Source organism: Hakea prostrata, chromosome 2, assembly GCF_041222555.1.
Source record: "Hakea prostrata isolate BN-2017 chromosome 2, UWA_Hpros_2, whole genome shotgun sequence".
Taxonomy (NCBI): Eukaryota; Viridiplantae; Streptophyta; class Magnoliopsida; order Proteales; family Proteaceae; genus Hakea; species Hakea prostrata.
The window spans coordinates 69,953,648-69,969,249 of record NC_142601.1 but is presented as its reverse complement, the minus strand read 5'-3'; the positions used below and the strand labels follow the sequence as shown (position 1 = coordinate 69,969,249).

The following is a 15,602-nucleotide window of genomic DNA, read 5'->3' as shown; positions in this document are numbered from 1 at the left end:
ATGAAATACCTTCTCCAATGTTGAAGTTTTCTTCAAGTGCTCATTATGATTTACACGGAGCTTTGAAATTGAAGTCATCTCATAAACTCAGAATATAAATAGAAATTAAAACAAAACAGTATTTTTGCTTGAGTGCAAAAATCCTATTTTATATGGTATGTTTGAGTGCCAAGAAAGGGGAAAACATTGAAAAGATTTGAATGAAAATGAAAGGGTTCCGATTCTTCCAAAGCAGCTTAGAGGGGTTCTTAGAGTGTGGCAAACATTTTCTGTATTTACTTTTCACTCCCAATAATTTCTTTAATATTTGGCACAAAAAATCTTGAATATAATCCAACGGTTGTAAGTTTCCATAACTTCTGATAAACACGTGTCACGTTATAAGTGCTCTTGGTCCACTTTACCGTAACCTCAAGTACTCTTCCCTTCTTTTTCACTCCAAAAAAAAATTAAAAATTCTTCCCCTCTTCAGCCTCGTCGCGCACATCACAATTCACACCCATATCCTGCCTTGCAGTGCACCTCTCTCTCTCTCTCTTGCTCGCTCTGTAATGTGTCGTACGTTCGATCTCGTTTGAGAAGTGAGACTTTGGATTCGATTAGTTCCTCCTAATTACAGGAAGAAAAGATAGAATTAAAAGGAGAAAAGAAAAGTGGTGGTAATTCTGATGTGCTGAAGAGATCCCCGCGAATACTGTTTTGCAGAACCATGACGGCACTTGTAGTTCACCAATTCGCTCAGTGCATCACTTGCCATGCTTGGAGTCCAGATCATTCCAGTAAGTTTACCGTTTCTCCTTTCAAATCTGCTGTTGTGCTTAAATAGAGTCCTCTCATTTTCTTGATCAATCAACTTGCTTGAACATTCGGTGAACGAGAAGAAAAGAAAAAAAGAAAAAGAAAGAGCCATTTGCTGAGCTCTGCTACTAACTTAGTACTTGATTGACAAAAAGATAGAAGATCACTTGTGATATCCCAAAAAATTTCTGTTCTAAAATTTGGTCTCTGGGAAGAATTAAGACCGAAAACTGACTTTTAATTGCAGATCGTCATAACTGCTTAGCAAAATTCTAATCCGGTACGCACTGTTTTTATCAAATTGCTTGTTTATGCAGAATCTAGTTACGGCGGCTTCTATTTGGAAATAGGAAAACGGATAATAATGATTTGCAGATGTAATTGATTGATTTAAATAAAAATAGTCTCCCTCATAGTGTTAATCAACCAGCAAATGTAATGTACATAGTCGGTGCTGGTGCTCTCCAGTAACTACTTATGAGAGAAGAGTAAGGAAGGAAACCATGCCTCCGACCAATATATGGAACGAGGATATGTTTCAGGTTCTTGTGAAATTTTCATTCAATTTTAGAAGAGCTGCCTTTATGTCTCCAGGTTCCTTATATTCTTGTTTGGTTGTATTTAGAACTTATTTGTCTACTTCATCTTTGTAGCTCAGAGGATGTTTTTGTAAGTTCACATTTGGTTGTGTTTCATCAGTTATTTTACATTTTTTTCCCAATGAACTACAATTGTGATTGATTGTACAATTTGGTGTGTTTTTTTAATAGTTGTCAACTTGTCATACCTGGTTTACGAGGCTCCCAGCCACTGGGGGGGGTGTTTGGGGGAGTCATAATATATGTAGCCTTACCCTGTTTTAACAGAGAGGTTGTTCTGTTACTCGACTAATTACTTGATCATGATGTAGCAACCTTACTGTTGCACCATTGGTCAACCCCTATGTGTGGTCTTTTGATGGTATTAAAAATTATCTGTTCTGTATTCTATGTTTATGCTGCAAATTTTGGATGGCAAACTTATGAATTCTCTTAAGTGATGAACTTCTACCAGATATGCTTCCTTTTTTTCTGGTGTTCAATTTGTAACTGTTTTTCTTGCCAACCCCAACCCCACCTTCTTTTTCTGATGGCTTTGATAGTGGTTGCACTTTGTCCAAACAACAATGAGATCCACATCTATAGATCCGTGGAAGACAAATGGGAGAGGGTACATGTTCTTTACAAGGTAAGTTGCTAAAATGTTATACTTCTTCAATAGAATGGTTTGTTTTACGATCAAGTAAACTCAGTGAATATTAAAGTTACATCTTTCATCATTCTCAGTTTGCCTGAAAATGCAATTTGTAACTTGTCAACATTCTTAACTTATTGTTTTTCATTCTCTTACAGCATGATCAAATTGTTTCTGGGATTGATTGGAGTGCAAAATCAAATAAGATTGTTACTGTTTCCCATGATCGAAACTCGTGAGTAATGCTTATTTATTATTAGAAACATTTTTCTTATGACATGCTACCCTGTGAGATGTGAAATTTAGTTTTGTCTTCCTATTTAATTTTTTGCTTTCCAGATATGTTTGGAGCCAGGAGGCATCAGAATGGGTGCCGACCCTTGTTATCCTAAGGCTAAATCGTGCTGCTCTTTGTGTTCAATGGAGCCCTATAGGTAATGGATTACAATAATTTAAAAAAATTAATGTTCATATGTATGCTAATCCTGTTTGTTGCTTTTCAGAAAACAAGTTTGCAGTTGGAAGTGGGGCTAAAACTGTTTGTATCTGCTATTATGAACAAGAGAATAATTGGTAACTACCCTTTTACTTCTTATATGTTTGAATTAATTGCACGTAGATCTTGCTGCTAAACATCTCCTTGGAATTTTGTCATTTTGATCATATTATATCTTCTTCTTTTTTTTGTGTGTGTGTTATCTAATTACCCTTTTGCTCCATGAGTTTATGTTCCATTGTTGAGGAACTATTTTCCTTAAATATTATAAGAATATACTCAAGTAAGTTCAGGTAAATCTTTTGCCAACTAATGGGGTTGGCAACATGCATCCTGTTTCACTAATCAACTCTGTTATTGTGAAGTAAAGATCTTGATGTAGACACCAAGTTTGAGTGTATCACATCCCATTTCTGACTAGTAATATTAAGATCTAGTCCATACTCCATAATTTCAAACTTTATTTTTGAAGGCATCTTCAGCAAGTAATGGATGGACCTTGGGTCCTAGGCAGAGTCCACACATCCTGATTCAAAACCAGTGTTCTGGAACCAATTGTTTATAATTAGTAGAACAAAGTAACTCAACATCAGAATAACTCTTGCTATGTACTGGGAGGTAAAATTATAATCCAGTAATTGTAATCTAGTGGTGTGCCACACTTTATTTGGAGTATACTTGATTCCATCAGCAAAGCTAAGACTTTTGAGTTGAAAATTCTATCCAAAAGAAAAGAAATGAAAGAAGAACATAAAGTTACAATTGAAATTCAGGCTCTAGTTTTGGGATAGAAATGGGAAAAAAGAAGCATTTGGTGCAAACTAAGCAATTGTTTACTGGTAGGTACTAAGCAGTAGGGAGCTGATGGAGTGGGGGAAAGTGGAAGGAAGGGGAACAGAGTAGGCACTGAATAAGGTTGGGAGCAATTTCAACAGACGGAAGAAGGCGAAAAAGAGATAAGGAAATGATTTGATCTGTGTGTGGTAATGTTGCATCCAGACTTATATGCTGTTCCTTAGTAAATTGTTCTGAAGGTTGACTAGTGAATACTCATTAAAAGCAATGGAGGGCACAGCATAGGTTCTGCCTTGGTGAAAGGACACCTGGACCAGCCTATGCTGTTTTAGGTTTGCATCTTCGTAGTGTTGAGTGCATGTTTGGTCTAGTTTACTAAGAGCCACGTTTTGTCTTAAAAAGTTACATTTTTTGTTTTTGACAACAACCATCTGGTTACTTTATAATCACTTTTCAGTAAAACTAGTTCATAGCTTCTTATTACCCAAAAGCAAGGTGGGTGTGATTTAGAAAAATTAGTCTGTGATGTCTTGGCAGATTGTTACTTTCTTCAAACTTCAACAGTAGACATCTTTTACTGTAAATTGTTGTGTGGTTTGATTTTATTTTTATGTTGATTCTAGTATCTGTTTCTAATGAAATATTCTGGGTGTTGTACCTTTATCCAGGTGGGTCAGTAAACTTATCAGGAAAAAACATGATTCTTCTGTGACAAGTGTTGCCTGGCATCCTGATAATGTACAGATATTCTCCCCTTTTGTGGTCTTTGCTATTTCTCTATTGTTGAAAATAAGTACATGGGCTTTATATACCATTCAAAATCATAGTTGGGAAGGAGGTCATAAACCTTGGTAGGTGCATGTACCTTCCTAGTTTCTGGTGATTTCAGTTGAAAGGTATCTGTTTTTACTGATCAAAGTCAAGATTATTTTAAATAATTGATTATTACCCCTCAAGTTGTCAGATAATTTAAACCTTACTTTTGCCCTTTTATTTGTACACAATTTTTTCCAGTGAGTGGTTTCACTTGAAGTATTTCAGTTTTCACTGTACCACAATCAGGATTATAGGAACCCCTACAACAGAAATGGACTCACAAAATTCAAATTACTGCAAGATAATTTGGTTATGATAGTATTAGTCACACCCTAGGTCAACATTGCTGCTTCTCAGTCATAGGCTGCCCAAAACACTCATAAACATTCGAAATACTTTCCTCGCACCTTCCCCTCATTTTATAACCCACCAACTAGCAGTTGGTGGTTCTCCTTCACGTTGCCCTAACATGGGATCATTTTAGATGAAGTAAATTTTTTTTGAGAAAATCACATGGCACCCACTATTTTTGGGGTGAAACTATTGACCACCAATATTATCTTCAAAATTACATGGCACCCACATGCATAATTACAAGTTATCCATAGTTAAATGGGTAGTAAAATTACCTAAATGCCCTTACCCTTATTTAAGTCATTTGAAATTTAAATATTAAATTACCAAATGCCCTCTGGGCAGGGAAATGACGAAATATCCAAATGCCCCTTGATAAGTAAAATTACCAAATTCCCCCCCCCTCTCTCTCTCTCTCTCTCTCTCTCTCTCTCTCTCTCTCTCTCTCTCTCTCTCTCTCTCTCTTTCACCGGTTCCCTTTGCAACCCGTCTCCATCATGTCTCCTCCCGCTGCAACTCATCTTCTCCACCCCATCTCAACTGTGTCTCCTCCCGCTTCAACTCTCCTTCTCCCCCCCGGCAATCTCCACCATGTGACCTCCCATTGCCAATCTTCTTCTCCACCCCATCTCCACCACTGCAAGGGAATATCAAGTCTGTAATCAGTCACCATTATCTCGTTTACAACTCGAGTCAAGAAATCGCAGCCATCGAACATCAGCAACCCTCACCACTCGATTTTTTACTCTTCCAACGAAGAGATCTATTTTGATAAATAAATCTGCAAAAACAAGCGCCCTCTCACCTTCTCCATCCTCTGTAGATTCTTCTAATTGGGTCCCATCAGGTAAACCTAATTGCTACTATTTTTTGTTCTTTTAATTTAAATCTTGAAGCAGTCTAGTGAGTTTGCTTAGATTTCCATTTTAATTTCTGGGTATTTGATGAACATGTGATTGAATTGAAGCTATAAATGAAATTGATATAATGTGATGAATCTGCAGATCTTTTTCTTTCTTGGATGAATAAATAATATATTAAAAACAAGCAAGCAAACCAAGAGAACAAACCAAAAAAGAGAGAGAAAGAAAAAAAAAAAAAGAGCCAAGAAGGGGGGGGGGAAGAGAGGGCTTGCTCAAGAGCTGATGGAGGGACAGCTGAGACCCCATAAATTAACAATTAACCTATTTCTGGGGGCTATCAACAACCGGGGGTGGGGGAGAGAGAGCAATCTAGAAGATACATCTAAAAAGATGGCTTTCCAAATCAAGTCTAATGGTTAGGATTTGGAAGTCCATCTCCTAATGTTATGCTCCCACCAGATGTGATGAATGGAAGCACCAAAGACAAGCTTGCTAAGGCGATCGCAAATAGAGTTAGAAGCAAAGTTCCTCAAGATCCATGTCCACTCATGATCAAACCCATGAGAGCTCTTGAGTGGGGCCAAATGGAGGCAAGGGCTCTATCCCAAAGGGGACGGGAGAAAGGGCAGGTGAAAAACAGGTGGTCGATGTCAAATACTTGTAAAAATGACGAAACAAAGCTGAAAATGCTAGAATCCTTGAAAACAATTTAAAATCAATTTCATAAAGAACTAAACTCTGGACGAAATAAATTATCCCTTCTCCCAAAGGGATTTTTGACAATACAATTTCAGCAAGGTTGTTTTGAAGCTTCCATTAGGATTTTTCAACCATCGGAGCAGTGGTCAATGAAACTGGGCTAAGTTTTGGATATGATAACCTAAATTGGTTCGCTATCTCTCTTTCCCATCTTCAAAATCAATTTGGGGGGGGGGGGGGGGGGAGAGTCATGGCCCTTCATTGATGCCTTACTCAATATCAAAGACATCGTTGAGAAGGTTGCTGCCCAGGTTGAGGATGGCCGTTGCGTCACCTATATTGGTGAAGGGGGCTCTAGGAATATCGTCAAGTTGGTTCACAATGGCATCGAGTGATGCAGTATTGAAGACATATTTAAGAAAGAAGAAGCCCATTGGATCAGGCCCATCAAAGGCCTAAAGCTATCACCTGAATCAGCCCATGGCTTTCATAGGCTAGGACTGTTTTAGTGGGTTAAAGTTATCCCACATATGTTCAACTTCATAGTCTAGACCTAAGCCCAAGTCTAGTTTTTGAAAAGTCAATAAAAAGGGCTGTGGTTTGAAAATAAAAGAACTCATTCTCAAAGGAGTTCTCCTTTTGTCAAGAGTTTGGTAGTAGTTGAGTTATTAATAGGTAGGTGGTGTAAGCTAGTGGTTGGATGTTACCATTAATGTTCATGTCTCTTTAGAATGCTATATAAAAAGACTTATGTAAGAGGTGAAGATACAACTTACCTATGGAAATGAAATTGCTTTGTTAGCATTCCTTCTCTATGGAGACTCCTTGTGTTTGATCAAGGTAGGTTGGTTTCGATCCAATTGATCCACCTTGCGGTGTGAAGCCCGGGTGTTATATTGTTATTTTCAATTCCCTCATATTGTCCTTTCAATTTCTTCATCATAGTTCTGCCCCTATTTTTAAAGATATATTCAGCCCGTATTGTTATGTTATTATCCTTATAATACCACTCTAGTTTCAGCCCTCTTTCACATTTAAATTATGTTTTATCTTAAGTCTATCAAATCTGAATTTGATTCCCTGTGAAAGGTCCTATTTGGCTACTTTTTTTATCAATCAAATACAATACTACATTATCGAGTATCCAATTATCCATGGTTTCGGTAGGAGGGGGTGGGGTAGTATCCGGCAGCGGCGGTGGTGGTCAGTTTCCGGCGAGGTGTAGGTAGAAGATGGGAGGGTATTAAACTAGGGGCAATATTGTCATTACCCTTCCTAGAGGGTATTTGGGTAATTTGAAATTCAATTTTTAAATGATTTAAATAAGGGTAAGGGCATTTAGGTAATTTACTACCCATTTAACAGAAAAATTTAACTGTGGGTAACTTCTAATTATGCATGTGGGTGCCATGTTTTTTGGAAATATTAGTGGTTGGTTACTAGTTTTTTGAGGGTGGGTGCCATGTAATTTCTCTTTTTTTTTTTTATTGAAACCCCTCAAGGTATAATTTATGACCTTAATTTTGCCCCTTCACTATTGCACAATTTTTTCTAGTGAGGGTGAGTATTGTCATGAAACATCTCTACCCGCACTGTCTATGATACCCGCATCCCCAAATCAACCCCTCTCTCGGCTTTTATTTCAAATGGCTCGTGGGTCCGCCTCCCTCACCATAGTCTCACACAAGTTTGGAACTCCCTTCCCCACATTTCCTCCTCCGGCCATGATTCATTAGTCTAGCTCCCCACTTCCACCTTGTCCTTCTCCACTTCTTCAGCTTGGAACTTTGTCTACTCCCCTTCCCCCCCCCCCCCCCCCCTTGTCTGGTTCAAAGATCATATCCCCCGTCATTTGCTAACCCTTTGGTGTGCCCTTAACCTAGCCCTCCTCACCCAAGCTTTTCTTATTAGCCGCCATATCCCTGCTAACCCAAACTGTATTTTGTGTTGAAATGGTACTGAGGACATTGAGCATTTGTTCTTTTCTTGCCCATTCTCTAGTTCTCTTTGGAGAAAAGCCGTTGCCCACTTTTGGCCCTGCTCGCGTCGCTCATTTGGGTTTAATCGTGATTGCTCTTGGATCTTGAGCAAGTTTTTTGGTACCTCCATTTGTGACCGAATTGGTAGACTTGTCTTTAGTGCCATGATCCACCATCTGTGGTGGGAGCATAATCTCAAACGATGGACTTCAAAATCCCGCTCCATTGACTCGATTTGAAATGCTATCTTTTTTTATGTTTATGCTAGACTTAGCTCTATTCCCCACCCCCCGGTTGTTGACTCCCCAAGGAACATGCTCATTGTTGTCTCCTGGGGCCTCAACTCCCAACTCCTTCCTTCTCTTTGATCCCCTCTTGGATCTCTCTTGTAATGGTTCTTAGTTTATTTTAATTATTTATTCATCCAAAAAAAAAAACATCTCTACCCAAAATATTTGCTTGACAATCATAGTTGTCTAGGTTATACCTGGGTGAAAGCCTTGGCATCCTAGCACCTTAAAAACTAGTGTTAACTTGGTTTCCTAGGCAGTGTTTTAGTTGCCTTGCATCCAGGCCCCCTCAAACGCCTTGGTATGCCTAGATGCCATAACAAAGATGACTGACAATGACAACTTTTAATAATTGATAGAACGGTATGTCACTTTCAAACTATTTTTTCATACCCTTTTATACCCTTAAGTTAAAAAACTTTTGAGAGTGAGACAAGGGTTCTTAATACACCTGTAAAGGTTTCATTCGGACAGGCCCTTAATTAAATGAACTGACTTTTTTATTTAAAAATCTATAAAGTATATCAGTTTCTGCAGTAATCAAAATCAGGATCCAATTCTGAACTTTTATTCCTTTCATAAGAAAAATTATTAATTTGCGACTTGTTCAAAGTTAACAAGAGGTGGACCACATTTGATCTCTGAGTTTGACTTACTCTGTATCTTTAATGATGTTCCATAAAAAGCTGATAGCATGATTTCATGAGTATTTGACATATGATATATTAAATTTCCTTCCACCATTTTTTTGGGTGTGTGGGGGTTGGAATTAATCAGCCGGAACCTGTTCTCCTGGTGGTAGATGATTTTTTTTAATACTGTTAACTGCAGATTCTTCTTGCTACAACATCCACTGATGGAAAATGTCGAGTTTTCTCCACTTTTATCAAAGGTGTTGATACAAGGTAAGTTTGAACCAGTAGTAGGAACATAATACTTCAACCTTAAAAGCCTCCAGAGAGTTCTGAGAGGAATCCTTATGATCATTTGTACAAAATCATCCATGTTTATATTTGTCTGACAAACCAGGGATTCAGGATCAAGTCTTTCTTCGGATGCAAAGTTTGGAGAGGTCTAATATCTGTATCCTCCTCTCCTTTTAGCGTCAACATTTTGGAACTTAAACTAATGAATGAAAATATGATGAAGCTCTTTGATCCTTTTTCTTTGTGTTCAAGAGAAATAGCGTATGTTATAAAAGTTACCTATTTCTTTTTCTCTCTTTTTCCAAGCAGCAAATCATTCAGCTTGATCTTTCATTTAGTTGGGCTTTTGGCGTAAAATGGTCCCCAAGTGGCAATACCTTAGCTTATGTGGGTCAGAAATCTCTCTCTGCTTCATAATTTAATAGTTTACGTTTTGGACACTGCAATTCCTTTTTGGACATGCATTAAATCTGGACTTCAGAAGTGCTTCCTGCAGTTACCCTAATAAATGATACATAATGTTCATTGCAATTCTTTTGTTTGCCCAAATTATTTTTGCACCTTCAGAGTTCCTTGGTAATAATCGGACTGTAGTGCTCGACTGGTTGGATCAGCATGACTGGGATTGGAAACCCAAGCGTATGGAACCAACCCAGTCTGAGTTCTTGGTCTAACAAGGGCTGGTAGTGTTTTTGTTTATTATCTGAGCTTTTGTGGTCATTTATTTCTTTCTCATGTTTTTCTTTACATAGGACATGTGGGATATAGGCTAGTTAGTTTTGAACTCTATTTTAGTTTTAAAGTTGGATTAAGAGATTGAGTTTGAGTCAGTTGGGTTCTACCTCCCGTTCAGGAGTCTTAGTTTTACAACTTTGAATATATTATTCTTGTAACCAATGGGCAGATATGATAAAATTGGAAGTTGATATTGGGTTATTTCTCTAAGTATGGGGTGACTTTTTCTTCCTGCAAGCCTGAGTTCCGTCACATGGCCCTCCACCACAATAGATTGTACTCGGTAGGTAAAAGAAGAAGAAGAAAAAACGTCTTTAATGTGGTGTCTGGACATATGTGTGCCTTGTCAATCTATTATTAGTTTCTGATGGATTTCTATTAAGAAAGTATTATATGTCAAAATTTGTCATCTTCCTTAGTTTTTTTCTGCTTGTTTTATTTTCCAGGTCACAATTCTACAATATACTTCGTTGATGATGTTGGTCCTTCTCCTTTGGCTCAAAATGTAGCATTCCGTGATTTGCCTCTGCGTGATGTGGGTCAGCATCCTCTTGTGTTAGCTTTACAGTCTAGACTTTTATCTATTTTGCTATTTTTGTTGTACTTCAAAGTTTTTTTGTATATTTTGAGGACTGCTTAATCATCACCTGTCATGTTCTTCAGGTCTTATTTGTCTCTGAGAGGATGGTGATAGGTGTAGGATTTGACTGTAATCCTATGGTTTTTGCTGCAGATGAAAGAGGCATATGGTATGTCGGGGTCTTTTTTGACAACTGTTATCTTGCATCTTACTTTTACATTTTATCTTTACTGAGTTAATCTGTGAATTTGGCTATTCCCTGTCATCCTGGACACTCCTTTGAAATCAGTTCAAGTATAATGCCAGTTGTGCCCATGAGCTAGGTGACAAAGTTACACAGCTTTACTTATTGTGGCACTCTGGTAAAATATTTTAGAAACTTTCTTGCTCTTTAAATTGGTCACCAAGGTTATGTTTCGTAGCCAAGAAAAAAAGAGAGAAAAAACATATGGCATACTACGATAACACAATGATTGATTTATCTTTCTATATCTCTCCTCGGAAATTTTTTTTTGGGGGGGGGGGGGGCAGGGGGTGGTGGAGGAGGGATTTTTTCCTTTTCTTTCTTTGCCTTCAATTATAGCCTGAGGGTAGCCAATGGGCTGGTTGGGTTGGGTTGATCCTGCTACAGGCCCAACCCATTTAGGAGAGCTGAGCCACCTCTCAACCCATTAACCTCCCATTAAATATTTCCATTTATGCTGCCTCCTTACCGATCCTCTATTTAGTTGGAATACTGCTGGGTTGAGTTGATTTAATGCTCCCTATTTCCCAGCGCTTGCCTCTTTTTCAACACTTCACAAAAAACTTCTCTATTTGCCCTAAAACCTCACTTTGTCTACCTTTATCATTGTAGGCCTATCTATGTTGCAATATACAATATTGTGGAACATGCCCTGATGAAATAGTAGAAGATGCTGAAGGGTAAAAACATATTTATGTGGATTCAAATTTCAAAGTTAATTCTTACCATTACACGGATACCTTGATGCATTTAGAGCTTGACTTTAGGCATACTGAAGAAAAATCTAATCAAAGATAAAAATTGTCATAGGGCAATTTCTTCAAGCAGTTCAGAGGTTCAGATCCCACTGAAAAACCAATCAAATAAGTCAAGTAATACATTAGATAAGTCACTGGGACAGATGTATTGGGGGAGCATTTGATGCATGTGATGACATCATCTTCAAACTCAGATGTCAAAGACTAGAGAGGGAACAAAGCCATCATCCGTGTTTAGGTTTTCGAATTTGGGAATGGAACCCTGGTATTGATAGCTGCTATGGTTTAGAGGATTGAACTGAAGCCTAGCCCATTTAGTGTCTGAGTTATTGGGTGAACTTGTCCCACCTCAGTTGATGATTAGGTTGGGCTCAGGTGGGCTGAATGAATTTCGTGAGATTGCCACCCCTATTAGTTACAGAACATATTGGGACTTAGAGGTAAAAGGATTTTCCAATCTCCAACATGGCCCATTCAGAGCTTCAGTTGGGTGTTAGAATGACGTCCCCAAGCCCACAGTACAGGTTCTAGGATTGGCAGTTCTCTCACATAGAAGGACCAGAAAGGGGCAGCATACAGAATACTAGGCTGGGTCCAATTTCTTGATTCCCGTGTCGGACTCACACAGGTTGATCCGGGCAAAATGCTTAGAAAAAGGCATCTTTTAGCATACATGACTGTTGGCTTGGTTATAAGCATATTGGGTTTCTTTAATGGAGCCTATATCATAGGTAGCAAATAGGAATTTTAGGTGTTGAATTTCATTCTGTAGTCTTCTGTCATTGTAAATAGGAAAGCATAAAGATTTTTCTTATTGAGTTCTATATAAACTAGGACTCACGAGTTTTAGTTTCTATTTGGAGTGGTATTTCATGAATGCTTGTACGCTGACCCAACATCTCAGTCCTATTACTGTGTTTCTTCAGATTCATCATTCTTTTGTTGTTCTGTGATGTAATCATCATATAATTGAATTTCTTTACCTATTTCCAACTGGCCAACCGTAATATAATTGTACTTAACCTTGTTTGCAATTATCTCCCTTTCCACTTCGTTTTTGGAAGGAATATTTCTCAAATTGTCTCTTCTTTGCACAATTTTAAAACTGACAACTTATCTGTTTCATACGTATTTTTTGTTTCCTTTTTTTTTTTTTTTTTTTTTGGGGGGGTGATTTCAGGGGTTTCGTGAAATTCCTTGGCGAGAGGAAGATGGCACCATCAAGCTCAAAATATGGTTCACAGGTATTTTCATGTCCACATACTTTAGTGTCCCTATGATGCTGGCATTTGCAGCTACAATGTGTAAATTATGCCCCCTTTTTTTTTTTTTTTGGGGGGGGGGGGGGGTTGGAAAAGAATTTATGTATTAATATCAAAGCCTTGGGGGATTTTACATCTAAGATTATCATACAACAAAACCCAGGATAAGAATGGGGGAGGGGAATCAACATAGAAGAACCAGGCCTGGGATTTAGCAACAGTTTTAGCGATAACATTGGCAGCAAAATTAGCCTCGCGAAGGATATGATGAAAGTGACATGCTGTGTAAATTATATTAACCTACAAAGATCTTGGAAATTTTATATTGGTGGGTTATATTGCTTACATCCCTTTACTTTTTATCCACAGAATTTTTGTTTTATTTTGGAGAGAAATAGACACAGGTGATAGTGTAGCCTACCCAACAGTCCTGAGAAACCTATAGACAAATATCTGTATTTGTTTACTAATTAAGTGCAGTCGCTCTAGGTGTTATTCAAGTGACATCACCTCATCTTGATGGCCTTGGTGAAATCTTTGAAAGGGTGAATTGTGAGAGGGGAACTTCTTGCGAAAAGTTCAAGAATTCTGAAATAATTATTTTCATAGTATCATTTTGGTTGGCTCTCTGTTGCCTGATATAGAAGGCACCTCTTCTTCATCATCAAGGAGTACCTTCAACCCCAATCCCAAATCCCCCCCCCCCCCCCCCCTTTTACTTGTCTCTAGGGACCAGGCAGAGAAGAAAAAAGAAATAAAAGGTTGGGGACTAATAGGGGTTCAATAGAGGTCTGTTTGAGTTGTTTCAAGATTAAGTGGCTCCTTATACTTCCGCATATATCAATACCAACACCCAGCTCTGCATGCAACACTATCATGTGACACTATGGGGAGCTCAATGGTGCATAAGACAAGCCCCTTGCAATTACTAGGGATTTAACTTGAACAATGATTATGAAAAAGGTTAAGACACATGGTTGACCATTTTAAATGATAAAGAATTTTGATATTCTGGTAATTTGAAGTATGACTAGGTTCAACTTTGAATATCTGTTGGTTGTCTTGCTAAAATGCTGTGTACTGTACCCTTAGTTGGAATTCTTCCCTTTGTTGGTGTCTTTACAAGAAAAAAAAAGTATTGAAGTAACCCCATTCTGTGAAAGCATGATTGGTACGGTGTTGGAATTGAAAGGCCTGCTTTGATTCTCTGAGTATTATGTTGATCTATTATTGTTTACAGCTTCTTGTTTTGCCCATGAATCTGGTTTAGAGTGACCAATTCTCCTTCCCCAATCCCCCCCCCCCTTCTCCCTGAAAAAAAAAAAGTTCTCTGAAGCCTTTGGGAAGCTTTACGGTCAAAAACAAGTAGGCAATGATGCAGTTGAATCTTCAAGACCTCGGGGTGTTCACGAGAATTGCATAAAGTATGTAACTGATCTCCAGCTAGCAAGCTCATATCATATTGCCATGTTTTCTTGTCTTTCTTCATGTTTATGTTGTCTTCAATGCTGAAATCATAACATCTCGTATGCTTGGAATTGTAGTTGTATTTTGCCAGTTGAGAAAACAGGGGATGGTAGAGTGAAGCGGTTCAGCACTTCTGGTTAGTTAGCAGTTACTATGGCTCTATTACTGGAGTTTCCGAGGAATATGTACTATTAATATAGTTATCCTACTAAAAGTTAGCTTTTGATATGATACTTATTTTACTCAGGATTGGATGGTAAAGTGGTCATCTGGAATCTAGAAGACCAAGAAGATATTTCTTTATATCCATAATTTGAAGATTCTTGATAGTGTCTCAACAATCAAATATTCAGTCTCTTCAATTAGCGATGCATGGTATTTGAAAGGAAAAAAAGGGGGAAAACAGGTAGGTTTACTGATGGATGAAGCGTGTAGTCAATATGGCATCTCTTTTTATGATTAAACCTGTGGTTTTGTTTGGAAAGATCAAATTCTCTTATGCATTAGAGTTGTATCTGGAGACTTGGGTTGGCACTGGTCAGAGCTCTTGTTCAGTTATATTTCCGGCAGAAAGACCACTGCCTGTTTTTAGCATTTTGTGGGGCTTTGACATGAATGCACTGTCGCAACAGAACAGCTTCAACTGGTGACATCGACTGGGCAACTTCGCGGGTGCCTAAATGCAGTTGAATCCAGAGTGAATTCCATTTTCTTATGTTGGTGAAATTCAAAGTGGCGACTGGGCAATGATTTTTTTTTTTAGTTGAGTTTCACATTGTTGAATTTTTCAGATCCGCTAATTCTGTGTATCAGATGAATGACTGCCCTTAAAAAAACCATTTACAGTTAAGTCATGGTTTCATCTGAATACACCTTCGTCTGGAATTGAAACGGACCATAAATCAGAACTTCTCGATCAACTGTAACAAACTCGAGAAATTTGGATTACATCACAACTAAAGTACGGCAGGTAAATCATCGAAAAAGACAACATTGATCCAGAAGAAGTACGGAAAGTATCTACTTGAGACCTGTTTACTGCGTCTGCCCAGCTCCTCCTTATTCCTCTCCTTCTAACCTCTACGCCTTGGTACCTTGTGCCTAGCTACTTGTTCTTCCCCTACCTCTGAGACTTTCTCGCTTTGCAGCTGAGTTCTGTAGAGACCAGTCTTTTCCCATTAGGCGAACTTCATTAGCCATGTTTTCTTAGTCTCTGAAATACAGTTTTCATCCTTGGGAAGCATCATATTTGCGTGCCTATTGCATTTAAAAAACTCTGCGCAGCTTCAATGCCTGAACTGTTGATC

General features: G+C 38.3%; 1 protein-coding gene across 1 annotated transcript; it reads left to right on the top strand.

Annotated features, from left to right (window-relative positions):
* Positions 1-428: 428 nt before the first annotated feature.
* On the top strand, positions 429-15,281 carry LOC149026164 (actin-related protein 2/3 complex subunit 1A-like). Its single transcript, XM_089146410.1, has 15 exons — positions 429-779; positions 1,940-2,025; positions 2,190-2,266; positions 2,371-2,465; positions 2,535-2,604; positions 3,991-4,060; positions 9,155-9,228; positions 9,353-9,395; positions 9,559-9,640; positions 10,431-10,519; positions 10,648-10,733; positions 12,747-12,810; positions 14,155-14,252; positions 14,373-14,431; positions 14,543-15,281. Exons 1-15 carry the CDS (start codon positions 710-712, stop codon positions 14,605-14,607), a joined length of 1,128 nt encoding a protein of 375 aa, XP_089002536.1. The 5' UTR covers positions 429-709; the 3' UTR covers positions 14,608-15,281.
* The last annotated feature ends 321 nt before the right edge of the window (positions 15,282-15,602 follow it).

Excerpts from the sequence above, each read along its gene's own strand:
- LOC149026164 (XM_089146410.1), top strand. The coding sequence starts at position 710 with ATGACGGCACTTGTAGTTCACCAATTCGCTCAGTGCATCACTTGCCAT. Across the intron at positions 2,466-2,534 it reads TGTTCAATGGAGCCCTATAG|AAAACAAGTTTGCAGTTGGA; the intron begins GTAATGGATTAC and ends GTTGCTTTTCAG. Across the intron at positions 4,061-9,154 it reads TTGCCTGGCATCCTGATAAT|ATTCTTCTTGCTACAACATC; the intron begins GTACAGATATTC and ends TGTTAACTGCAG.